This window comes from Pleurodeles waltl, chromosome 12 (assembly GCF_031143425.1).
Source record: "Pleurodeles waltl isolate 20211129_DDA chromosome 12, aPleWal1.hap1.20221129, whole genome shotgun sequence".
Taxonomy (NCBI): Eukaryota; Metazoa; Chordata; class Amphibia; order Caudata; family Salamandridae; genus Pleurodeles; species Pleurodeles waltl.
The window spans coordinates 518,804,284-518,831,226 of record NC_090451.1 but is presented as its reverse complement, the minus strand read 5'-3'; the positions used below and the strand labels follow the sequence as shown (position 1 = coordinate 518,831,226).

Genomic DNA, 26,943 nt, shown 5'->3' with positions numbered 1-26,943 from the left:
TGTTGTTGCCTTTGACCCTCTACAGGCCTCCGCTGACTGTTATGTTTGCACTATATAAATGCCATAAAATACATAACATATTAACTTGGAAAACATGTTTTAACACTGAAGTAAAGACATACGTTTTGTATAAACCTGAGCCAAGTGTTTGCACGAACTCAACTTGCTTATTCCGAACTGTGCTGCACACTGGTAGAAGAAAACATGACTAAGGGCCTGATTATGAGTTAGGCGGTTAATTCCCATATGTGTGCAAACCCTCATTTATGCATGGGTTGCAATTATGAGATGTTAGGTATTTAATATATTGAATACAGGATAAATAAAATAACTCAACCTTTGTTTAATATCGGTAGGCCAAGCTTGCTGAGATTTACCATGGGAACACTATATGGTATTTACTGTCTCAGACGGGTTTTGTTGTTCCAGCATGTTATTCCCCGACAACTCGTTGTAGGTGGTACTTAGCTCACTCCATAAATAACGCACCCTACGGTATCTTTATTTATCATGTTCGGTAAAAAGCACCTTGGACCGCTCTCGTAATTTGGCTCTTAAATTCTTGGACTTCACCACAGTGACATGGTTAGTGTCTACATCCCGCCTACTGACGAAATAAGAGCCGTAAAGCTGCCCGCTGCGCTGTTTATCTGAAAAGCGCGCGTAGTTTCCAAGGGCACATAACCAAACCGAAACAAGCATACCTCTAGCCAATCAAAAAATGAAACCACACTCCATAGCCAATGAAAGAGGGCATCGAAAACGTATGTTGTTTCCGCTTACCTGATAGGTTAGGTGTCAGGATCCGTTGTTCCTGTTTGTAGAATTTAACGAAACAAAATATGTCAACTGAAATACGTTACAGGGAACTGTCTTGTAGAACTATAACTGTTGCGGTGAGAACTACATTTCGGCAGCCTTTCTCACATTTCGGTACAGCAGTGGACGGAGTCTAGTTGGCTAAGGCATGTTTCCGGGCGGGTGGGCGTGTCGTAAAAGTGTCGGTGGAGGCGGGAGATTTGAGGCTTTGGTTCGTTTGCGTTCTACGACTCTTTCCATTGAACGACAACCTTAGCCTCCTTGTCTACGCCATGTCTGAAGCTTACTCCCCAGTGCCTCCCGGTCTAGGCCGCGATGAGAGTATGCTGTCCCTGGATGATATTCTTATGTCCCACGAGAGGCTGCCCTGCGTGACTGAGAGCGCGTTACCTAGGCTAGGTTTCCTGGAGAAGAGCGGAGAAGGAGACCGCATCCAACAGGTAACGACGAGGATTCAAATTAAAGTCACTGTATGGGTGCCACTTTTGCTGCAGGCTTAATCTAGAGGTCTAGCCCGCCTGTATTAAAGTGGCACGCCCAATTAAAACATTTTATTTTCAAAATTAGTTATGCATGTTAGTTTATTTTAGTTTTTACATACTACTTGCTTCCACGGTCTTGCAGTTTAGTAGCAATGGTGATATATGTGGTATGGGACTCCCTGGTGTACATTATCTAACGATATATAATATTGCAAGTCACCAAGAAGTTCTATGCCCGTATAGAGGAACGCAGCCGAATGTCATGGAATTCAAATGTGACTTGCAATAAGGTACATCAGAGGATATTTTATTTCTTGTAATGCATGGCAACACTCTAATCCTTTACATAACTTAAATTCTTATGTTTGGTGCCTTTTCATATGAAAGTGACAGGAAGTTGTAAATCTGAAGAATACAATTAACGCCATTAGTGGATAAACGCACCAAAAAGCAGCTAGATATTAGTTGCTAAAGATACACGTTTGATTAAAAAACGCTGTAGCTCGGAATACGTAGAAACGTGCAGAGATTATGTATTTTTTCTGAACATTTTATTTTGAAAGCAAAGAATCATCACTCTTGCTTACAAGCTTCTGCAAACATTTGCACCTAATCAGAGAGCATTCTGGGAGCTTTATACTTAGCTTCATATTGTTAAAATCTTCAAACGTGTGTACCCTTTTTTTTTTTTTTTTTTTTTTTACTGGAGCCACTTAGTGCAGCGTGATCTTAAAACATTTATTTACAGCGCTCCCCCTAATAACAAAGACTTTTCATTAATGAACCATATATACAAGTTCGAACAGCATTAACATATGGACGCACACATTACCTCAATTGCATACAGTTCCCTTCTCTGTAAACTGGCAGCCAAAGGGTTTGTGCTGCAGGGTGTGGTCCTACTTGTTCCACGGACAAAGTAAACATGAAAACATCCCTGATCCGGGATTAGTGATGGAGATTAGTGATGGATCCCCTCGCACGGGGGATGTGCTAGTCCCCTCGGGATTAGTGATGGATCCCCACTCACATTAGTAGTAAAGTTCGCATTAATGTTAATAGGCCCTGCAGCACTTGTAGTGATGCTGTACTTCTGCAACAATGCTATATTATTCATTTGTGCTATTAATTGCATAATTCGTTCCTCCATTTGATCTAATCTGGAAATAATCTGCTTGAAGCTCTTACTACCATATTTTATGCTCTTCATGGGGATATGATCGTATATTGTGTCAGTCTGCACTCCCACTGACACTAAGTTCCCTTTTTTCTTTGGGGCTGTTGTGCAGGGCTTTCTCTTGCAAGAAGGGCTAACAAAAGGCATGGACAAATATTGAGTGATTACTTATCCCCCTGAGGCCTCTCTCCTGGATATCTCCCTTCCTACCCAGAGAAGAAGTCACCAATTCATAATTTTGGATATCTCACCCTATATCGGCCAAAGGTAGAGCCAAGGATGTAGAACTTGTTCCTACAACAGCAATGGTATCCTCCGCTCGACTGAGAACCTGAACCTCTGCCGTACGAGGATACTCTCTCAAGAAAGAGAATCTACTCTTGGTTAATTCAATTTCCTTTGATACTACAGAAACAGCCCAGGACAAGAAACCCTCAATACTAGTAACTCTTACAGTACTCGGTGGTGCCTTATGTACCTACTCCTGCCTTTCTCTTTCACATGATTCAAATGCAAGCCAGCCACAGTTTACAGGTGTATAATCGAAAATTGGTGATGAGTATATTTACCCCTTGAAATTACATATAACTTGCTGGTTAAAAATAAAAGACCTTTGGGCCAAAGTCCGTCGGTCCCTACTTATTCGCTGCTGCTGTCTCTTCACAGAGCCTATCGGCTCTGTGTTCGAGGCCCACCTTTACCTGCAGGCACCAGCCTGTGCCTCATCCCTGGTGGCCTAGTGTCCGGTCTGTCTGCCTTTTATGTCTTTCATTCTTTTTTCTGTACTTTGCCTTTTTTTCTCTCCTTTCACAATTTTTTTGCTCCGGCACTTTCTTCTCTCCCTGCCGTCCCCGCCCTCGTAGCACTTCCTGCCCTCCCAGCTGACCAATTCTCACTCCCTTCCTCCCGTTCTTAAGGGTGGCCGCTGCGCAGTGAGGGGGGGACTTTTCTGACCTTTTGCCCAGCGTCCGTCACTCCCTCCTGCGTGGCCACTGCTGCTGGCTCTGTGTTAGAGGTCCGCCTCCAACCGCAGGCGCCCACTTGAACCTCATCCCTGGTGGCCTAGTGGCCTTCTGCGTCTGTCAGGTCTGTCTGCCTTTTCATTATTGTTTCTGTAATTTGCCTTTTTTCTCTCTCTTTCTCACCTTTCACTCTTGATCTGCTCCTGTGCTTTTCCCCACTCCCTGCCACTGCTGGCCCGCCCTAGTAGAGCTTCCTGCCTCCCAGCTGATCAGTCCCCCCTCCCATTATTAAGTGTGGCTGCTGCGCAGCTGCACCAAAGGCAAGCCCGTCCGCGCCCAGCGCCACAGACCCTGGCTCTCGCACGGCCCACCGATAAGACTCCAGCACCCTCCAGGCACTGAACCCTGGACATCTGAGCACCTGTCACCCTGCTCCCCCCAAGGACACCCACAAACCTTTCTCCTGCCACCTCACTTTCTCCGCACACCAAAAGCCAGACCTCACAGTGCCAGAACCGCTTCCAGACCACCTCAAGTGCATCCTCCTCAGAGTCCACTCCCTGCACAAACACGCTGTGGAGATTTGGGGCCTGATCGACACCACCCGCTCAGATATTGCTTTCTTCACTGAGACATGGACTAACACAACATCCGGACCGGATATCGACATCGTCATCCCCAGAGACTACAAGCTGCTACGCAAGGACCGTCCATCCAGACCAGGAGGCAGCCCACCCTCTGGATGACGATCAACACCCAGGAATTCACCCCCATCATGGAGCACCTCCACTTCCAAGTGCACACCACCCGGAACACACCCAGCGTTCAGTGACGCCATCTTCGACTTCGTAGCCCCCACGCACTCTCCTCCAGCAACTGCACTCTTCTCAGCAACCTCAACTTCCATTTCAACGATTTCAGCAACCACAACACCTCAACACTACTCGAGAATCTGGACACAATCTAGCTCAAGAAACTGGGCAACTCACACCGCCGGGCACACTCCTGACCCTATTTTCTCTGCCAGCAGCAACGTCACCTTCATCGACTGGACCCCGCTACACTGGACCGACCACCACTGCGTCCATTTTTCCATCTCCAACGCCCACAGCACACTCACTCAATGTGCCCTGCCTACAGGAAATGGAACTTGACCTCAGAGGAGCAACTCAACACCCTCAGCAACTCCCCCCCCCCCCCCAGACACAACAGATGCCGACATCTCAGCTTGCATCCTCCACAAATAGATCACCAACTGCGACAACACCCTAGCTCCTCTCTGGACGACCAGAGGGAAACACTCCTCCAAGAAAGCCAGTTGGTCACACCCGCACTCCAGGAATCAAAGCTTTGATGCAGGAGGCTGGAGAAGAAGTGGAGGACAGCAAATCCCCAGAAAACCTTGCAACCTTCAAATCTGCCACAGCCTCATTGGGTCCACCAGGAAATATGCTCTGGAGGACCGCATCAACTCCACAACACTAAAGAACTCTTCAACGTCATCAAATAATTCTCCAAACCACAAGCTGAAACCGCTAACACCCGTCCATCTGAGAACCTCTGCGACAGACTGGCCCCCTTCTTCCATTGGAAGGTGAAAGACATCTACAACAGTTTCAGACCCCAAGACTCTCTGATCTCGCCAACAACACAGCTGCCAAGATCCTTCAAACCCCCAGGACTCCTGCACACCTGGACCCCACTAACTATGGACAAGACTCACTCCATCATGAGCAGCATCCACTCTGGAGCCCTGACTGAGCTCACCCCCACACCCCACACATCTTCAACAAGGCCCGCACCTTGATTGCACCCGAACTCTGCAAGACCATCAACTGCTCCCTAGAGTCCGCAACCTACCAAGAAGAAGAAGCACGCCAAGATCTGCTAACTTCTGAAGAAACCCACAGCCGACCCAACAGACCTCAAAAGCTGCTGCCTTTCCCAGCTAAGGTTGCCAAGGAAGCAATCAACACTCAGCTACGCCAACACATTGGGATATGTCCAGGCTGTTGTTGTCCTCAATCAGGATTCAGAACTAACCACAGTACAGAAACCGCTCTGCTCGCTGCCACAGATGACTTCCGCTCCCTCATCGACCTCTGACAAACAGCAGCCTTCATTCTACTTGATCTTTCAGCCGCCTTCGATACAGTGTCTCACTGCACACTGTGTGGCAGACTCCACGCAGCAGGCATATGCGGCAAGGCCCTTCTATGGATACATTCCTTCCTGACAGGCAGAACACAGAAATTCAGGCTCCTGGCACAGCTGTCAGAACCTACGGACATCACCTTGGGAGTATCCCAAGGATCATTGCTAAGCTCCATGCTGTTCAACATCAACATGATCCCACTCGCCCCCATTGTCAGGAACTACGGTATGACTATCGTCTCCTATGCTGATGACACCCAGCTGATCATCTCCCTGACTGAGAGCCCCTCAACAGCCAAGAAGAGCTTCAGGGACAGGATGGAAGCAGTCGACACCTGGATGAGGGAGAGCTGCCTTAAGCTGAACTCCGACAAAACCGAGATCCTCAGCCTGGGACAACTCCTGGTGATCCTCCACACTAGGCAGGCCCCCCACCCCTATAGACCGCGCACAAAACCTCTGCGTCATCCTCGACTCAACCCTCACCATGACAAGACAGGTCATCTCTGTTGCCTCCACCTGCTTCCACACCCTTTGACTCTTAGGGAAGATCTTCAGATGGATACAAGCTGTTTTGCTTTCACTTATCTTATGACCAAGCTGACAAAACGTCTCTGGAATGCACTTCTTAGTTTAAAGAAGACATTTATTATTACTTCACCACGAGGTTCCTGAGAGACGAGATTAGTAGGTTGGAAGCACACGTTTAAAAGTAGTCACAGCAATGAAAGGAAAATATATCAAAGTACTTCTCAATTGTAATGTACACAGCAAATATATGTGATTTATATTATAACATAACTTCAAAGCAAAGAATAAAAGTCAAAATTCATCACCGTAGGGCCTATCACTCCTCTTCATCTTTCTTATGCCTGCAAGTTGATGACTCCTGTTCAACTGCGAGAAAGAGATTTTCCACCCATACGGGAGGTCAGGCAGCTGACGTCCGCTCCTGACTGAAGTCTTGGAAAATTCCCCCACTGCTGCCCAGGGACACCTCTTATAATGAAAAAGCCTCCTAACAGGTCCTTTCCTCTAATCACAGCTGGAAAAGGACAAGCCGGAGAGTGGCCAAGTCTCCAAACCTCGCTCTTTCCCAAGGCTGAGTAGAGAGGAAAACACAAAATATATGCTCTCTTATCACGCTAGGGTTCGGTGTGAACAAAATACGAAAAACACAGCTTGGTCTACCATGTGGAAAAACACAGCTCATCTGCAATGTCTCAACTGTAATGTCTAACTCCACGATAAAGCCAATAGGCAGCTAAACTGAATACAGAATGTAATGTCTAATGCCATGTTAAAGCCAATAGGCAGCTAAACTGAATACAACATGTAATGTGCTACTGGTGAACATTGAACAACTAATATGCGCAGTGGTGAAACGCAGTCAGTGGTCAAACACAATTAATGGCATAACACCAACTGACTGCCGGGAAACCATGACACATGCTCTGATCACAAGTAGACTTGATTTCGGCAACCCTCTCTATGCCGGAACCTCCAAGAAGAACTTGGACAAGCTGCAACAAATTCAGAACGCCACCGCCAGACTCGTCTTAAACGTCCCCTGCCAAGAACACATGAAAAACGTCCACTGGTTCACCGTCAAGAAGATCAACTTCATACTCCTCGTACACGCCTACAGAGCCCTCCACGACAGCAGACCCAGCTACCTCAAACACCGCCGCTTCACCTGGTACTACCCTTCCAACCTCTCAGCTCGACCCAGCAGTCACTCGCCAACGTACCCCGAATAAAGAAGTCCTCAGCTGCAGGAAGATCTTTCTCATACCTGGCAGTGAAAGTTTTGGAACACCTTACCTCCTCAACTCAGACAGTTGCCATCGCTGTCTCAGTTGAGGAAGGCGCTCAAGACCTGGATTTTCAACTGATCTCTGGGGACACACCTGTCAGCGCCTGAGACCCTATGGTTGAGTAGTACACTCTAAAATATGATTGATTTGTTTCTTTTCAGGGCCCACACGTTCTCCTATTGGGTCAATTGTTCTCTAGTCCAGGAAAAAAAGAAATCTTCAAAAACCGACAGCTATATGGGTCCACAGTTCTCCTGCCTTGGGTCCACCACTTCAAGGTTAAAAGAATCGTCTCAATGCCTACCAATTACTTAAAGTATTAACTATTGAATAACAATATACCTCGTTGACCAGAAAGACTGTTTGTGGTCCATTCACGCAGCTTCAGGACTTCTGCTTAGCTTTTCTGGAGCAGGGGCCAGGGGGAGTGGCCCTGCCCTGCCTCCTCCTGGCACAGACAGACCTGCCCTTGGCCGGGCAGGGGTGTGGAATTTATTAAAATATCTACTTGTCCAGGGGACAGGTTGCTTCTCAAATCTACTTGTCCTGTAAAAAGATCTACTTGTCCCTTTGGTGCCATGTAGTGTGGCGACAAATTATGGCAGCAATTAATAGCCTCTCTGATTATGCCAGGGCTACTACCATAGTAGGGCTTGAATACTTGGAGTTTCAATCCCTACTGTAGCAATTTCCTTATTTTGCCACCTTTCTGCAGATCTGCATACTGGGGCTGGAGGAAGCAGTAAGCAATAGTTCCAGGGCTGGAATGCCTTTGAGTCTGCAAACCTACTAACCTGCATGTTTTAAAGATTTTTACCAGCTTCTCTCTAATATTTTCCCATAAAAGGAAAGGTTGAACATTTACTCCTGACAATGGCAGAATTAGAACTTCTTCCAGGGTTGGGAAGAAAGTGGCTGGAGGGAAAATGAACTTGCAAATGCTCAATAGATTTTCACATGAGCAAATCTACACATCGTATTTACCCACGCTAAAATACAGTTCACGAATATTTTATAGGGGTACGACATATACCATGGGTGCACTTTTGTGACTTTCTTTAAGAATTTGGGGCCACAAGTAGGTAGGTTCAGATTTGTCACCTGCAAATTGCGAGTCGCAAATCCGAATGTAGGATGGTGTCCTTGACACCATCTGTGATTCGCAAGGGCTTCGCAAATGCCCACATCATGAATAATCATGAGGTGGGTCGCAATTTGCGACCCCCTCACGAATGGTGGCCTGCTGGAGACAGCAGACCACCATGTCTGTGACTGCTTTTCAATAAAGCAGTTTTTTTTTTTGTAATGCAGCCCGTTTTCCTTAAAGGAAAACAAGATGCATAACAAAAACGAAAAATGAAACGTTTTCGTTTCATTTTTTCAGAGCAGGCAGTGGTCCACAGGACCACTGCTTGCTCTGAAAAAACGTTTAGAGTGACATTCACAATGGGAAAGGGGTCCCAAGGGGATCCCTTCCCTTTTGCGAAAGTGTTTGCACCCATTTGAAATGGGTGAAAACTGCGATTGGTTTGCGCCCGCGTTCGCGGTCACAAAACAATCCTACGTTGCACTGCGAGTTGCAATTAGGAAGGGAACACCCCTTACTAATTGCGAGTCGCAAACCCGTTTTGTGATTCGGTAACCAGGTTACTGAATCGCAAAACTGGGGTTGTGCATCGCAATGTGCTTTTTGCACGTCGCAAACAGCGAAAGTCGCTGTTTGCGACATGCAAAAAGCTACCTACATGTGGGTCTTGGTCCCTAATTAGGTCTGGTGTTAACAAAGACATTTTGTTTTTATTAAACTTCTATTTCTCTCTCTTTCGGCTGGCTTTACTGTGAGTGATCGCATTCTGCTCTTCCACAAGGAGCGTATTGCCACACAAAGTAGTTTTGTTCAGTGTCAGGAACTACTGTGGCAATCAGTGATGTAACGAAACTGGAGGGTGCCCCTTTGCAAAGAACATGGAGGAGCCCCCTCTCCAGACTCACTCAGGGCAGGTGCTGTGCTGACGGGGCCCCCTGGAGGGCGGCTGCGGGGCCTTTGTTATGCCGCTGGTGGCAAAGTGTGCTTTAAGAGTTCAAAAACTTTTTGGGGGGGTTTTGCCAATGTTTGTTACAATGTTGAGGGCCTGGTAGCTCCCACAACAATAAAGTGTTACAAAAGCCATGTCAAAACAAGACACGCATTGATGGAACTAAAAGACTTATAAAAATATGTCAGATCAGTTGGCTTTGTCAGTGTTTGTTTATTTTCATGCTTCCCATAATCGTGTTGAAAATGGTTACACTGATTTTCCATTAGAAATATTTTTGGGAAATACTAGCATGCATCAACACATTTTACTAAATGACACTTCATTTGCATATAATCAGAGAGCATTCTGGGATCATTATACTTAGCCTCTTAGCCTAAACTTTTCAAACATGTGTGTACACGTTTTTTTTTTTTTTGTACTGGAACCAACGTCAGTAGTGAAGTGTGACCTTAAAACATTTATTTACAGCACGCACCCTAATAATGAAGGCTTTCAAATAATGAACCATAAATACAAGTTCGAACAGCATTATCCTTTGGAAACACATTACCTCAACTGCAGAGAGTTCAACTCTCTGTAAACAGGCAGCCAAAGGGTTTGTGCTGCAGGGGGTTGGGCCCACTTGTCCCAAGGACAAAGTAAACATAAAAACTTGTTGCCCTTGACCCCAAACAAGATGTCCCGGGCGTCGGGCGATAGGAATTCCACATCCCTGGCCGGGGCTTTGCCTGGGCATGGTCCGCACGCGTCTCGTGCAGTGGGGAAAGGTGCTTTAATTTAGGTGCTGGTTGGCGTGCTCCCAGACGATATGTGGCTCCTGCCGTGGTGAGATATGGGGCCAAAAGTCCCCCAGCACAGCTGAACGCGTCCCCACACAATGTGCCAGAGTCGCTACTTATGGAGTGGGAGTCTGAGGTATAAGGGGCACCGTAGCAATCCAAATAGAAGAAAATCACTTATGCCGGAAACTTCTATCTGTCCCTCTTTCCACCCCTCTTTATATTTGTCTTAGCAAGTTAGGGCTTAAATATATAAATGATATTCAAATTCAACCTCCTATGTTGTGGCTTTCAATCTGGAAGAACGAGGAGGCATAATTATCCAAGGAAATAATTAAAGATTGTTTGGCATGTGATAACAGCCTTAAAATCACCTGGTTAACATGCGTAAAAGAATCTTTTGATGTGATTGGTACACCGCAGGTATTTAGTAATTGTGAATTGTGTGCCACAGTGGGTAGGAAAGAAGCCAAAACACTATTATTAACTTATGTACAGGAAAAAAAGATTGGGCACTGAATCGTTAAAAGCATCAGTTGTGACTTATTTACCAATGAACTATGATAACACTTTGAGTGATTATCTTTGTGCTGGGCGAGGTAGATGTGAATGCTCCTTACAGTTCTGCTTTCGGACAGATACAGTAAAATACCTGCTTTGTTTCCCGCTAGGTTTCCAGCACAATCTAGATTTGTGGGTTTGCCCATGTAATAATACTTTTAAGCACAGGTTAGATTTGACCTTCTTTTTTTTTTTTTTCTTTTTTTTTTTAGTTTTTATCAAAAATATTTGAAATTTTTTTTAGTGCCTTTTGATTAGGCTGCGAAAATTGACAACGTGCATGCAGTCATTGCTTTTAAAAAAAAAAACAATTGAGTGATGATGAAACAACATGTTTTTATGTGAGTTTGTTTTAACGGGCTGTTGTAGGATCAATGATTTCTTTGCACCTTGATAAGGCGTTGTATTAATTGTGCGGGCTTTGGGAGGGATTCTTGTACCATAAATCTGTCTTTGTTGCACACAGCGCTTTAGAGATTGTGATTAATATATATGTTGTGTGTTTAATTTTGTACTTTTATGGCTGCACTGCTGTTGAATAAAGGAATTTGAATTGAATACTAAAGCATGATGTGATAGTACACTGTCATTTACACACAGCACACTTTCCATTGAAATGGCCACAAAATGTCTAACTGACCTGCAGTTTTACTGATAAAACTATAGCGTGTGCACTTCAGCAAGTAGTGTTCTCAGAAGTACAAAAAAGTGCTTTACTAACTCCTGATATATTTTGAAATATTTGTACTGTACATTTCCAAGCAATTTAAATGTTGTGTGTTAATTGACATCCAGCAACCTTCCATTTCACTCTTTCTGTACACCAGCATGATTTGCAGAAAGTTCCCTTTACAAAAGCCTCTAACTTGGTAGTCAGAGAAAGAAAAATAAACCTCGATCTCCAGGATAAAATAAGCAACAGTTTGTAAGCAGACATAAGCTGACATTTGTCCTCTCGTTGAGCACACCGCATATGACAAGATAAAGACAAGATTTAAATGCATCTTTATTGCTCATTTACATTCAGAATGAACAGATCACCTGTTCTTTGCCAGCTGGAGCTCTCTTATCAAAACAGACAAGTAGGCCCTAAATAGCCTGATAAAAACAGACTTGCCATAGCAAGTGTGCAAGTAGATTTTTCAAGGCCTGTGAATACTAACAGTGTTCATACCTCTGATGATGACAACAATATTGTAAATAGGGTGATAAGTCATCCATTAAACCACATCAGCTCACCACCACAGTTCCTAAACCAAATAGCAGGCACACTACCCACTTCTCTCACTGCTGCTGCTAGTACTACTTCCAGTGTCAACAACCTGACCTGGGAAAGTGACTCAATTTGATCAGTTCTGGCTGGGCTCTGACTTGGGTGGAGGATGTCACTGCTCAGGCTGAGCGTATGTAATTAATCGTCCCAAAATACACACAGTCGAGGCTGCAACAATTTCTGAGCCACCCACACAGCAACAGGAATTGCTGGAAGCGTTGTTTCTCCGTAGGAGTGTGATACGGGTCAAGAGAATCAGCTGTTGCCCTCATGACAGGCCCTGATTTTTAGTCTGAGTTAGACAAACTTACTGATCGTACTGGATATAGGTTAACTTGGGGTGAGAGCATGAATAAGCAGACAGAAATATCATAGGCTGGGTGAGACCTCTGCATCTGTACCTTGTACAGATGAGATGAGACTCAGGCGTAGAGACCCGGAAAGACGTGGGAATAATAGCTTGTGTTTGGATCATACTGCAGATTAGTCACGCTGCCTCCAGTAGCACTCATAACCTTAAGCATATCAAGCACCTGATCTACAATGTACACCAACAGACCTTTACTCAATACCAGAGGATTCAGAATAACCTTTTCTTGGCACAAGCTACATCATCCTAAGCATCAATCGAGAATAATATCCCAAGGATTTAGTTGCTCAAAGGACAGATTGCTATGCACAGAATTTCAAAGCAAATGTCCCTCATCAGCACCCACATAAGTGATATAGAAACATACAAGTAAGTTGAAAGAGTCTGCCATCCCAGTCAGGGAACATATGTCTCTAATCAGGCAAAGTAAACAAACAAGATTAGGCTTGAAAGTGAGAATTTGGAGAATAAAGTGCGCCACAATTTTTTTTTTGAGTTCTTGGCATCGAAGCTTGCAGAAGGGGGATGGCCGCAAGGCCTCATTGTCAAACTAATCAAAACAAGCTTTGACAAAGCCGTAGGCTGTACCTCTGTGCGAGCTATTGGTTTTGGCAATTGAGCGGGTTGGTGAATAGGAAGGTGTTTTTTTTTTTTTTTTTTTTTTTTTTTTTTAAAGGGATATGAAACTGCCATCGTTGAACACTTCTTAGTGCCTTTTTTTATGGTCGAGCACGTAAAGTGCTCTGTCCCTATTGTTATCTCTCTATGGGCTTGTAACCACACCCATAAGTTTGTTTGGTTCGTGGGCTTGCTTTCTAAAATTTGCTTGATTTGATTAGTGAAAGGCATGCCTGCATCATGCCTTTTCTGGTGTTTAGCCCTCCTCAAGCATACCAACCAACTACTGAAAACATACGTGGCTCCATGTTTTCCATAAGGTTTCTGGACTACTTTTTCTCTTTGTTTCGAAGGTAGTACGATCTCGCTGGGCAGTAGTCGCGGGCTTTGCATGACATCGATCCTGTTACATACAGGGAGTGCAGAATTATTAGGCAAGTTGTATTTTTGAGGATTAATTTTATTATTGAACAACAACCATGTTCTCAATGAACCCAAAAAACTCATTAATATCAAAGCTGAATATTTTTGGAAGTAGTTTTTAGTTTGTTTTTAGTTTTAGCTATGTTAGGGGGATATCTGTGTGTGCAGGTGACTATTACTGTGCATAATTATTAGGCAACTTAACAAAAAACAAATATATACCCATTTCAATTATTTATTATTACCAGTGAAACCAATATAACATCTCAACATTCACAAATATACATTTCTAACATTCAAAAACAAAACAAAAACAAATCAGTGACCAATATAGCCACCTTTCTTTGCAAGGACACTCAAAAGCCTGCCATCCATGGATTCTGTCAGTGTTTTGATCTGTTCACCATCAACATTGCGTGCAGCAGCAACCACAGCCTCCCAGACACTGTTCAGAGAGGTGTACTGTTTTCCCTCCTTGTAAATCTCACATTTGATGATGGACCACAGGTTCTCAATGGGGTTCAGATCAGGTGAACAAGGAGGCCATGTCATTAGATTTCCTTCTTTTATACCCTTTCTTGCCAGCCACGCTGTGGAGTACTTGGACGCGTGTGATGGAGCATTGTCCTGCATGAAAATCATGTTTTTCTTGAAGGATGCAGACTTCTTCCTGTACCACTGCTTGAAGAAGGTGTCTTCCAGGAACTGGCAGTAGGACTGGGAGTTGAGCTTGACTCCATCCTCAACCCGAAAAGGCCCCACAAGCTCATCTTTGATGATACCAGCCCAAACCAGTACTCCACCTCCACCTCGCTGGCGTCTGAGTCGGACTGGAGCTCTCTGCCCTTTACCAATCCAGCCACGGGCCCATCCATCTGGCCCATCAAGACTCACTCTCATTTCATCAGTCCATAAAACCTTAGAAAAATCAGTCTTGAGATATTTCTTGGCCCAGTCTTGACGTTTCAGCTTGTGTGTCTTGTTCAGTGGTGGTCGTCTTTCAGCCTTTCTTACCTTGGCCATGTCTCTGAGTATTGCACACGTTGTGCTTTTGGGCACTCCAGTGATGTTGCAGCTCTGAAATATGGCCAAACTGGTGGCAAGTGGCATCGTGGCAGCTGCACGCTTGACTTTTCTCAGTTCATGGGCAGTTATTTTGCGCCTTGGTTTTTCCACACACTTCTTGCGACCCTGTTGACTATTTTGAATGAAACGCTTGATTGTTCGATGATCACGCTTCAGAAGCTTTGCAATTTTAACCCCTTAGCTGCTGGGCCTTTCCCCCCCAGTGCTGAGCCCTTTTTTGGCTATTTGGGGTAGTTCGCGCTTAGGGCTTCATAACTTTTTGTCCACATAAGCTAACCACGCCAAATTTGTGTCCTTTTTTTCCAACATCCTAGGGATTCTAATGGTACCCAGAGTTGGTGGTTTCCCCTGGAGGAGACCAAGAAAATAGCCAAAATACAGTGAAAATTTTGTTTTTTCCAAAAAAATTGGAAAAAAGGGCTGCCGAAGAAGGCTTGTGGTTTTTCCCTGAAAATGCCATCAACCAAGGGTTTCTGGTGCTGAAATCACTATCTTCCCACCTTTCAGGAACGGGCAGACTTGAATCAGAAAACCGAATTTTTCAACACAAATTTGGCATTTTACTGGGACATACCCCATTTCTACTATATTTGGTGCTTTCAGCCTCCTTCCAGTTAGTGACAGGAATGGGTGTGAAACCAATGCTGGATCCCGGAATGCTAAACATTTCTGAAAACTAGACAAAATTCTGAATTCAGCAAGGGGTCATTTGTGTAGATCCTACAAGGTTTTCCTACAGAAAATAACAGCTGAAATAAAAAAATATTGAAATTGAGCTGAAAACAACAGCCATTTTTCTTTGTTTTACTCTGTAACTTTTTCCTGCGATGTCAGATTTCTGAAAGCAATATACCGTTTTGTCTGCTGGACTCTTCTGGTTGCGGGGATATAAAGGGCTTGTAGGTTCATCAAGAACCCTAGGTACCCAGAGCCAATAAATAAGCTGCACCCTGCAGTTGGTTTTCATTCTATACTGGGTATACAGCAATTCATTTGCTGAAATATGAAGAGTGAAAAAGAGGTATCAAGAAAACCTTTGCATTTCCAAAATGGGATCAAGATAAGGTTTTGAGGAGCAGTGGTTATTTGCACATCGCTGAATTCCGAGGTGCCCATACTAGCATGTGAATTGCAGGGCATTTCTCAAATAGACGTCTTTTTTACACACTCTCTTATATTTGGAAGGAAAAAATGTAGAGAAAGATAAGGGGCAATAACACTTGTTTTGCTATTCTGTGTTCCCCCAAGTCTCCCGATAAAAATGATACCTCACTTGTGTGGGTAGGCCTAGTGCCCGCGACAGGAAATGCCCCAAAACACAACATGGACACATCCTATTTTTTTTATAGAAAACACAGCTGTTTTTTCCAAAGTGCCTACCTGTAGATTTTGGCCTCTAGCTCAGCCGGCACATAGGGAAACCTACCAAACCTGTGCATTTCTGAAAACTAGAGACCTAGGGCAATACAAGGAGGGGTGACTCGCGGGGCTCGGACCAGGTTCTGTTACCCACAATCCTTTGCAAACCTCAAAAAGTGGCTAAAAAAACAAGTTTTCCTCACATTTCGGTGACAGAAAGTTCTGGAATCTGAGAGGAGCCACAAATTTCCTTCCACCCGGCGTTCCCCTAAGTCTCCCGATAAAAATGATACCTCACTTGTGTGGGTAGGCCTGGTGCCTGCGACAGGAATAGATCACACAACGGTCAATGTTGGTCCTTACGTGAGGCAGCTGTTGACCCTGGGGTGATCCATTCCTGACACAGGCACTAGGTGTAGGCACTCAAGTGGGGTAGTGTTTTTATCAGGACAGGTGAGGAGTCACTGGGTGGTAGGAATGTTGTGGATCCCAGCATATTCCTGTAGTTTGTGTGACAGAAATGCGAGAAAAATAGAGTTTTTTCTCAACATTTCAGCTTTGCAGGGTATTCTGGGTAAGAAAACTTTGGGGAATCCACACAAGTCACACCTCTGTGGACTCCTCCGAATGTCTAGTTTCCAGAAATGTTTGGGTTTAGTGTGTTTCTCTATATGGCCGCCGAATCCAGGACCAAAAACACAGGTGCCTGCCTTACAAAACCAGTTTGTTTTGCCATAGACAATTTTGATGTCTCCACAATATGATTTGGGTGGTGGAATTTGGGGCTGAACTAAATTGGTGAGCTCCCAAGAGAGCACTCTCTCTCTGCTTGCCGCCGCATTCACCTGCTCTCTGGGTTGGCCTAACCCACTATTACCCAGTTGCACGAACAGCTTGCGAAGGGACAGCAGGACTGTCCTCATCACCTCCCTCATAATGTACTGGAAGAGGAGTTTTCGAATGGGACTCCTCTGACTGAAAAATCACTCCCAGAGTCTGCGCCATTGTCCTATCCCTCAGATGCTGTCTCAGTATCTGATGTCTCAGTCTCTGATCCTATGTCAGAGCGGTCCTCTATAACCCGAGTGCAGGCAGCAGTCATCCATCAAGATGCCATCTCTGCTATTGGCTAAACTGTTGCTCTAAAACACTAGCCTACGTAGACAGTCACAAAATCGATGGTGTGTGTGAGATACGTGCAACAGTAGAGGCCACCTTACCTGCGCTTCTTCCCTCAATCAGCACGTACTTTCAAGACACTCAAAAAACACCTTGTCACATACCATTCGTCACAGTCTTTAGCACCTCCTGCGCCCAGTCCAACAATCATTATTGGTGCTCCCACTCCCTCCTCCTCGGATTCCCTCATTACCACCCAGCAAAAGTGCCCTTCATCTCTCCATAGACTTTACTAATGTACTCAGCTATTTACATAAAATACAGATGTGCTCTTTGCAGTAGGCATATAAACCTTCTGCGCTTCTTTATGGCACTAAAACTGCCACTAGACAAGTCGGACCCTTTTCCCCCCAAGGAAACCACACACATATTGACAAAAGTGATGTATATATGACAGCCAACCACCTGAAACTCAACTCAAGCAAAACCGAAATAATCCTCTTTGGCCCTCACCAAAAAAACCTGGGACCCCCCATGGTGGCCCACCACGCTAGGCCCTGCACCCACCCCCGCCAACTACGCACGCAACCTCAGCATCATCCTAGACTCCTCCCTCTCTATGACCCAACAAATCAACGCTCTTACCTCCTCATGCTTCAACAAACTCCGCATACTGAAAAACATTAAAATGGATCCCCACAGAGACCAGAAAAACTGTCACTCACGCACTCATCAGCAGCAGGCTTGATTACAGAAACGCCCTCTACGCCGGCACCACTCTAAAACTCAAGTGCAAACTACACGCATCCAGAACTCAGCAGCACGACTCATCCTCGACCTCCACCGACACGAACACATCTCTCCACACCTCAAATCCCTCCACTGGCTCCCCATTGACAAAAGGATCACCTTCAAGATCCTCATCCTCACACACAAATCACTCCACAACACAGGCCCTGCCTACCTCAACGAGAGTCACCTTCCACACCCCCACACGAAACGTCCGTTCAGCTGACCTCTCTCTCGCCTCTGACCCCCGCATCAAACACACCACCACCGGGGGCAGATCCTTCTCCTACATTGCACCCAAAACATGGAACGCACTCACAACCCACATTCGCAAGACCCAAAACCTGGCTTTTTGAACAGTGAACCTCCTAGCCCCTTTCCCTCCCCCCCGTCCCCCCCCCAGCGCCTTGAGACCCTCACAGGTGAGTAGCGCGCTTTATAAATCTCTTTGATACAGATCTACCTATATATATATATATATATATAAATATATATCTACATAGATATATCTATAGATATATCCATGTACCTAGATATATCTATCTACATAGATATATATATATAGATATATACATATATATATTTTTTAGTTGTTGTATGGTTTCCTTGGGGGCCAAAATGGCCCCCAGGGAAACCCTACAACATCTAAAAAAAAAAATTGCCCCCACAGGGGGTCACCCTGCCCACGGGCGACCCCCTGTCATTTCATTTTTTTTTTTTTTTTTTTTAAATTTTTTGAGAAAAAAATATCCCCGGGGGGGGGGGGGGGGGGGGCGCGGTCGCGCCCCCCCCTCCCCAGGGGGCACCTACCTTTTTATTTTTTTAGGAAAATTATCCGGGGGGGGGGGGGGCGGCCGGTTTTCCGGGGGGGGCTGCCCCCCAAAAGTGAAATCCCTGGTGTCTAGTGGGGTTTCCTGGCCCCCGATCGCAGCTGTGCTGCGATCGGGGGCCAGGAAACCGTTTCAGAAGGCCTCATAAGAAAGGGGAGACTCTCCCCTTTCTTACGAGGCCTTTTCAAAATGTTTCCTGACCCCCCCGATCGCAGCTGTGCTGCGATCGGGGGAGCCAGGAAACCTGAAAGTGTTTCCTGGCCCCCGATCGCAGCACAGCTGCGACCGGGGGCCAGGAAACACTTTCAGGAAGGCCTCGTAAGAAAGGGGAGAGTCTCCCCTTTCTTACGAGGCCTTCCTGAAAGTGTTTCCTGGCCCCCGATCGCAGCTGTGCTGCGATCGGGGGCCAGGAAACACTTTCAGGAAGGCCTCGTAAGAAAGGGGAGACACTCCCCTTTCTTACGAGGCCTTCCCGAACGTGAAAAAGGCCGTTTTCCCCATGAAAGCAGGAAGCGGCCGCAAGGCTGCTTCCTGCTTTCATGGGGAAAACACCTTTGCAACGTCAGCGCGCCTCGCGGCGCGCTGACGTCACAAAGGGGCGGGTGGGGGGCGGGGGGAGACACGGTAGCTTCCGTGTCTCCCGGGGGGGAGAAAAAAATAAAAAATAAATCCTCGGGTGCGACGCACCCGAGGATTTATTAATGCCCTTCCTGGTGTCGGCCACTGGTCGTGACCCGCACCAGGGAGGGTGTGTGGGCGTCGGCCAGTGGCCGACGCCCGCATTTAAGAGGTTAAGAGTGCTGCATCCCTCTGCAAGATATCTCACTATTTTTGACTTTTCTGAGCCTGTCAAGTCCTTCTTTTGACCCATTTTGCCAAAGGAAAGGAAGTTGCCTAATAATTATGCACACCTGATATAGGGTGTTGATGTCATTAGACCACACCCCTTCTCATTACAGAGATGCACATCACCTAATATGCTTAATTGGTAGTAGGCTTTCGTGCCTATACAGCTTGGAGTAAGACAACATGCATAAAGAGGATGATGTGGTCAAAATACTCATTTGCCTAATAATTCTGCACTCCCTGTAAATAATAGCACTTTTGCCGGTAACCTGGATAATTGCACTTTTGCCGATACGTTTCACTGCGAGCAAACTTGTTTGCATTGCGGCCGTCGGCTCGCTTATGTAAAACTGTTTATATTTTTATTTTCAGTTTATGTGGCAAGAAAAGTCTGGTTAAAGGTTTACAACGCTAATAGCTCTAACTCGAGCAAACGTGAGGCCCGTTGCATTGCAAATGCTTGTTATCCTTTGTGTCTGTTGAGAAGGAAATAGAGATGGGGCCGGGTTGTGTTGGAGTGGAGAAGAAACTGGGACGGGGCTGGCAGAGGAGAGAAGAAACAGAGACGGATGGCGGATGGGAAAAGTAGAAAGAGGGGAGATATTCCCATTCCAGTTTCCCACTGGAGAAATAATGTTTCAATCAATATAAACCTCAAGCTGCCGTGCTATGGAAACAGCTGTCCAAAAACAGTGCAGAAACCCAGGGTTAAATGAGGGAGACATTGCCAACAAAGAGCCATCATGAGAGTGAGGCCCATTGATAAAAATGGCATCATTTCAGGACAGGTGCAGTGGGCGCACTGATTTCCCTTTCAGAGACCCAAAATTATCCAAAAAAACAAAACACATCCAAGAGTAACTTTTTGATATACAAAGGTAACTACGTTTTTTTGCTAGCTGCCTTTTGAGATTGCTGACTGCACTAACCTAGCAAAGGAGGGAGCGCATACATTTTTCTTTTGCTCTGACTTTTGCCTTTAGGCTGTTAACGGCTGCTAGAGATCCCCTGATTCCAAGCAGGAAGCTCAGGTCTAGCTTCAGGAACCTGCTCGAGTGAGTCTGAAGGTCGCAAAAGAATCAGACACATTTTTTGCAATACAGAAGAAAGAGTGCTGGCACTCGACTCTGTTCAATTCCTAACTCTGGGATTTTAAAAATATTTGCAAATGCAAGATTTTTCTCCGCACTGTGCCGAATGGTGGCATGCTGCTTACACTTTTGCAAATAATAACTTTACTATCATCCTCCATCCATAAGGTATAATAGGCAGAATTTATCAGTCATACTGAACGATCAAGCTGCTAATTTATATCAGTTAGCCAAACGCTGGACTGTGGATTTGCCGCGCACACTAATCACCAGAGACAAATTCATCACTAGCATCGCTATTAGAAGTATTTAAATCTGTCCTGGCTGAAAATTCATCCTTTTAAGTTCATCAAGAATATTTACCATACTACAAAAATAATCTATAATTGGGATTGTCAAAGAGATTCACTTTGCTTTTGTTCTATTCTGAATGCTGATACTGCGTGTGTGTGTGTGTGTGTGTGTGTGTGTGTGTGTGTGTGTGTGTATGTGTGTGTATTATATACATAATCTACTGGCAGTCGCCAGTAGGAAGTAATAGTTATGACCATGTTTCCATTGAAAGTGTTTTTTTTGACTTGCCTATATCTTTGGCGCACATTTTTTTAATGAATAATTTTATAACAAATGTTATGGTGATATTATCAATGATGTTATAAGAGATGTAATGATTGCTGTAATATCTGGGGTAATTAGCAGTGCATGACGAGGGCGCGAGTTATAGTTACCTTAGGGCACGAGTTACAGCTACTTGAAATAAGTGTAATTGGTGAATTTTGAAGTAAATTCAGAACCTAACTATAATGTCCCTGTAAATTTTGTTTATTTTACGTTAATTTTTTATATTTGATTTATATATTTGCACAAAGTCAGCAAATTGATTCATACCCATTTCCTCTTCGCACCCAGAATAATGCTGTTTGGCCCTTCGCCTTTCATACTGCCGCAATACACAGGGATATCGGCTAGAGAATGGCTAAATAAGAAGCCACCGACTGTCAGAAAGTGGTCCACTTTATAGACCACTGGGAATGTATTTTTGAGAATGATAAAAATTTGCACACAGATGAAACAAACTTGGGAACCTATGGCAAGGTGTGTTGCCTCGCAGATAAACTGGGTTTATCATGATGCTAACTAATCTGTTTAAGATGAGAATTAATTTTAAAAGCTGGTCATTAAGGATAGCAACAAACCTCATGTCATTTGAGCTGTCTTAGTGATGGTTGTCTTGTTTTTCAATTTTTCCTTTTCAATTTATTTTTGTATGGCTGCCTTTGTAAAATGCACCCTGGTGTGTTGTAGGGTTATTTGACTTTTCAAACTATGTGGGGGGCATGGAAAGATATCTAGGCATTCTAACTCCCAGGTAATCTTATTCACTTACCATTTTTAGTGAACCTTTCGAGTGTAGGACTTTGGTCTCAGTAGTTTTAATGTCCAGGCTGTGTAGTTCGCAGAAATAGAAAACTTGCTTACTGGTATTTGTAAACCTATTTGAGCTTTAAATATCAGCAGGGAGGGTATCGACTGCGAATAACAGTGCTGGGATCGTTTGGTCCATTAATTAGAGTCATTATCAAAATTGAGCAAACATTTAATTATACTGTTAAAAAAGAGGGTGAACAACATAGGGGCTAATACACAACCCTGGTGCACACCTCTTTTAATCTGAATAGGATTGGTTAGTTCCCTGTGCGCACCCAGCAGACCTGAGCTTAGTTATTAGAATACAGGTGCATTATTAATATCAACAGATTTTGCAGGAACCCCTGATTTGTGAACACTTGCCATAGCTTGGTTTCTCAAAAAAAGTCAAGAGCTGCCTTTAAGTCAATGAATGTGAAGCAGAAATCCTGATCAATTGTACTGATATATGGGATGCAACTTGTGATTCAGTCATCCAAAGATACAGTTTATCCTTGCTTGATGAAGACGTTTTGTAAGTTGTTAATCAAACTTATTGTGTGGTATTTCCCAATAGACATCCTTTCTTGTAAATGGGAATAAGTCACCCATACCCCCTCCCACCCCTCACCACAACAGCCAAGTCTCTGGAGCAAGAGCACCAGCTATAAAGGACCCACAAATATGTCTCTGAAAAGGGATCTTGTGCAGTCAATGAACCTTTCCTGATTTCTGTTTGTTGATTTGCATTCTGTGTACTGTATAGCAAGAATGCTATGAAAGTAATACGCTGATAATTAATAGGATTTCCACTTTGTAAAATAGATTCTGAGACATGAGGAGAGTCGGCATAAAGATCTAAAAACCTTTGAAGCCAGACTTGTGGTTGAATATAGGACTCTGATTACTAGCTGCTCCCAGACTGCAGTGAACTATGATGTGCCAGAACACCCTATCATTCAGCCTCACAGCCCCGGTAGATCATGCCATATTAATTTGTCTGCTTTTTCATATTTGTTGACTGGGTAGACTTGTAGGCTTTCCTTGGATAATGTACCCCCACCTATTATGGCTTTTGATAGTGGTTAAAAGTTCAGCTTTGGTTAGTTTGAAAGGTTTGTCATACTAAGAGGATTGTTTACGAGGAAATTGCACAAGCTCAACTTCCTTGTGGGAAAATGTTCCTTGAGAATTTAGTAAACAGTTGTGAATGTCTAGGAATGATAGCTCTGTGAAGGAGTAGGGCAATTCAAGCTGCTCCAGAGCTGCCAGGACTTTTGTAGATGTCCACATCTACATCAGGTTTTGATTAAATATTTAACCATTTAATATCTCTGATTGCTAGTTAAAGTAGTAGATTCAATAGAAATGTGTTGTGGAAGGGCCAGGTATGTTATAAATTATTTTTCAAAGGCAGAGAGGACATCTTGATCTGTCGGTTCTAGCCAAAACTCCCACATCATGCATATAGTCCACGAACGTAAATAAAGTAAAATATAGCTACTGCTACTGGTGCTATTATCTCTTTTAAATGTACATCTTTCAGCCCAGTCTGGAGTGCAGCTGAAGCAAGAGTGGAGCGTGTATTTCAGGGTAAAGGAAGTCAGTTGAAGAGCTGTAGCTAACCTATTTTTAATAGGTAAACAGTTAAAGCCAGGGTACCCCACTTCTCATCCGCTTGCTCAATGAGAGCACTCCTAAAACTCAGTGAGACAAAGGTTACATTTAAATAATCTGCTAGTAAGAAATAACAATGATTGGTGCAGAATTTCCAGTAATCCTCCACAAGATGAGTTGAGAATTAGTGGTATTTGGACATGTCTCTACAGGCCTAGAAAAATCTACTGGCCCACTTGCTATGGCAAGTCGTATTTGATCTGGCCAGTCTATTTTTAGGACCTACTTGCCTCACCCTGTCAGGCGAGTTGACAAAGAACAGGTCAGAAAGTGAAGGTGTCGTAAAGATGTTAACATATGTTCAGTGTTCAGAAGCACAGGTCAAAAGTCAGTTTGTCTTTTTTCTTTCGGACAGCAGAGTTCCAGATTTTGTAAGGTGAACTGTCTGACCTGCTGTAAAAAGTGTGAAATGAATGGCTTTAGGGTGCACTTATTTAAATGTTGTGTGTTCGGAAAAACCTAAGTCAACTGTACTAACATTTCAAAATACGTCAGTAGCTGTGAAAGCCCATTTTTTGGTTCAGCGTGCAAACGCTTTGACGTGTTGTAAGTATTATGGGCTTTTAACCACCCCCACCTCACACCCATCTCTTCACTTGTTCATGGGCTTGCCTTTAAAAAATCCCTTGATGTCATTGGTAATTGCTTTACGTTTGTTCTGCCTTGGGACGGTTTTGTTACTGCCTTGCAGACCGACCCTGTTACATGGATAATTGCACGATTGCCGATTATACGTCAGCGTGGGTGAACTTTTTATTTTTTTTCTTTCTTTTGTCACTGCCCTTCATGCTCCATGGCAATCTTGACCCTCACAGCAAGAACAGTGCAAACTCCATCGGCGGTATTGGAGTGCTGGCCACATTGTTCGCGCTGTTACCTAATCAGGGTCATTTCTTTTCCCTCTCCCCTTCATGCTGTATAGCTTTTCCATAAACACTTGTAATTGATAAATGCTTTACTAAAAAAGACAGAAATCCGCAATGCGGCTCTCCTGGCATAGCGGGGGAGCCGATACTACAATATTCACTGTACTCTGGTAAAGTCGCCCCATAAGTGTTTGCAAGCATTCTTTTTCAAAACGTTATTGCCCCTAACTCAACATGTGGTGGTCTTAGGACAATGGGACCCACCACCAAAACATTCAGCATGACACAATCTTTCTGTTTAGGTCATCTCTGGGTCCCCACTCTAGGTTAGTTGGGACCCCAAAATAACAACCTGTCCACTATTCAGTCTCTTTTTAAGCTCTTTTATGGCTGGAACTTTTGTTTTACAGCTTGGAGTAGTTTGTGTTCTAAGGGTCTTAGTACTGTAATAGGCCTGATAGGCCTGAAAATGTATAAGACCCTATGCTCTCTAAGGGCTAAATATATGGTTGCACTACAATACTTTGTGCCATTTTAGTTTCATGTGGCTATGCCGTCTAGTAGCTGATTTTATGGTTACATGTCCATGCTTCTTACAAAGGATATTTTGATAGTGGTGTTCTCTAGGGGCTCTTCTGAGCATTTACTGTCAACATACTACAATATTTGCTGAACCCTGTTGTCCCATAATACTTTGCATGGCATTCTTTTACAAAACCTTTTTGCTCATAACTCAGCCTGTGGAAGTTCTAGGATGACAATGGGATCCCAACCTGCTCTTTCTGTCTAAATCTTCTCTGGGGACCCCAAATAAATAACCCCTCCCTCTATTCAGTGTCTTGTTAACCCCTCTCATGGCTGGAACATTTGTTTTACAACTGAGAGTAGTTTGTGTTCTAGGGTCTTGTTGGTAATATCTTTGCAGTAGGCCTGCTAGCCCTGAAAATGTGTAAATCACTACACCCTCTAGGGGCTAAAAATATGGTTACACTGCAATACTTTCAGTCGTTTTCTTTTCATGTGATTATGCACTCTAGGGGCTAACTATATGGTAACATGGCCATGTTTCTTACAAATGCTATTTCCATTGTGGTGTCCTCTAGAGGCTGTTCTGAGCATTGCAGTCTAATGCCAAACGTTTATTTCTGATAAAGGTTTTTATTGGGTTTATAACATAATTGTAAATGTGTTATTAATCTCTCCTTATTGCAATTATGACCATGCAGGGGTGTGGAATTTAATAAAATATCTACAGGGGACAGGTTGCTTCTTCAATCAACCTGTCCTCTGAAAAAATCTACTTGTCCCTGTGGTGCCATGTAGTGCGGTGACAAATTATGGCAGCAATCTCATTATGCAAGAACTCTGATAATAGCCTCTCTGATTATGCCAGGGCTACTACTGTAGTAGGGCTTGAATACTTGCAATTTCAAACCCCACTATAGCAATTTCCTTATCTTGCCACCTTTCCGCAGATCTATACTCGGGCTGGAGGAAGCAGTAAGCAACAGTTCCAGGGCTGAAATCCTTTTAATTCTGCAAACATAACTTGCATGTTTTAAGGATTTTCACCAGCTCTTCTCTAATCTTTTCCCATAATGAGAAAGGTTGGAAATCTACTCCTGACAATGGCAGAAGTAGTTCTTCCCGGGTTGGGAAAAAAGTGGTTGGAGGGAAAGTGAAGTTGTAAACGCGTCAATAAATTTTTCACATGAGCAAATCTACACATGCATATTTGCTTGTGCTAAAATACAGTTCACAAATATTTTCTAGGAGTACGAATTCCTGGTCTACTTCATAAGTTCTTGTGAATTCATGAAAGCCCACTAATTGAAAGCCATATACCATAGGTGCACTTGTGTGACTTTATTTAAGAATTGGGTCCCTAATTAGGTCTGGCGTTAGCAAAGACATTTTGTTTTTATTGAACTTCTATTTCTCTCTCTATCTATGGCTGGGTTTGAATGATCGCAATCTGCTCTTCCACAAGGAGCATATTGGCACGCAAAGTAGTTTTGTTCACTGCCTGGAACCTCTATGGCAATCAGTGGCGTAACGAAACAGGAGTGGGCCCCCCCTGCGAAGAGCATGAAACCACCACCACCCACCACCACCTTTTTGAGACTAAAAACTTTTTTTCTCTTTTTGCCAGTGTTTGTTACTATGGTGGGGGCTTGGCAGCTCCCACAGCAATAAAGTGTTACAAAAGTCATGTCAAAAAAAGGCCCACATTGACAAAACCAAAAGACTCACAAAAAAAAAATGTTGAGTTGGTTGGCTCTGCAAGTGCTTGTTTATTTTCATGCCTTCCATAATCTTGTTGAAAATGGTTACATGTATTTTCCATTAGGAATATTTTTCAGAAATACTAGCATTTTACAAAATAACGCTTCAAAGTA

At 44.1% G+C, this 26,943-nt stretch overlaps 1 protein-coding gene across 3 annotated transcripts in view; it reads left to right on the top strand.

Moving 5' to 3' along the window:
- The first annotated feature begins 815 nt into the window (after nt 1-815).
- The window catches only part of GINS3 (GINS complex subunit 3), a 104,766-nt gene continuing 78,638 nt past the window's right edge, over nt 816-26,943 (top strand). For 2 of the 3 annotated variants that reach the window (XR_011199910.1, XR_011199911.1), the window contains exon 1: nt 816-1,259. Coding sequence is in view for 1 of the 3 variants with exons in the window: in XM_069217409.1 (XP_069073510.1) it covers nt 1,092-1,259 (168 nt within the window). In the remaining 2 variants the exon portion in view is untranslated. The remainder of the gene's footprint in view (nt 1,260-26,943) is intronic. The other variant, XM_069217409.1, reaches the window with a different exon arrangement.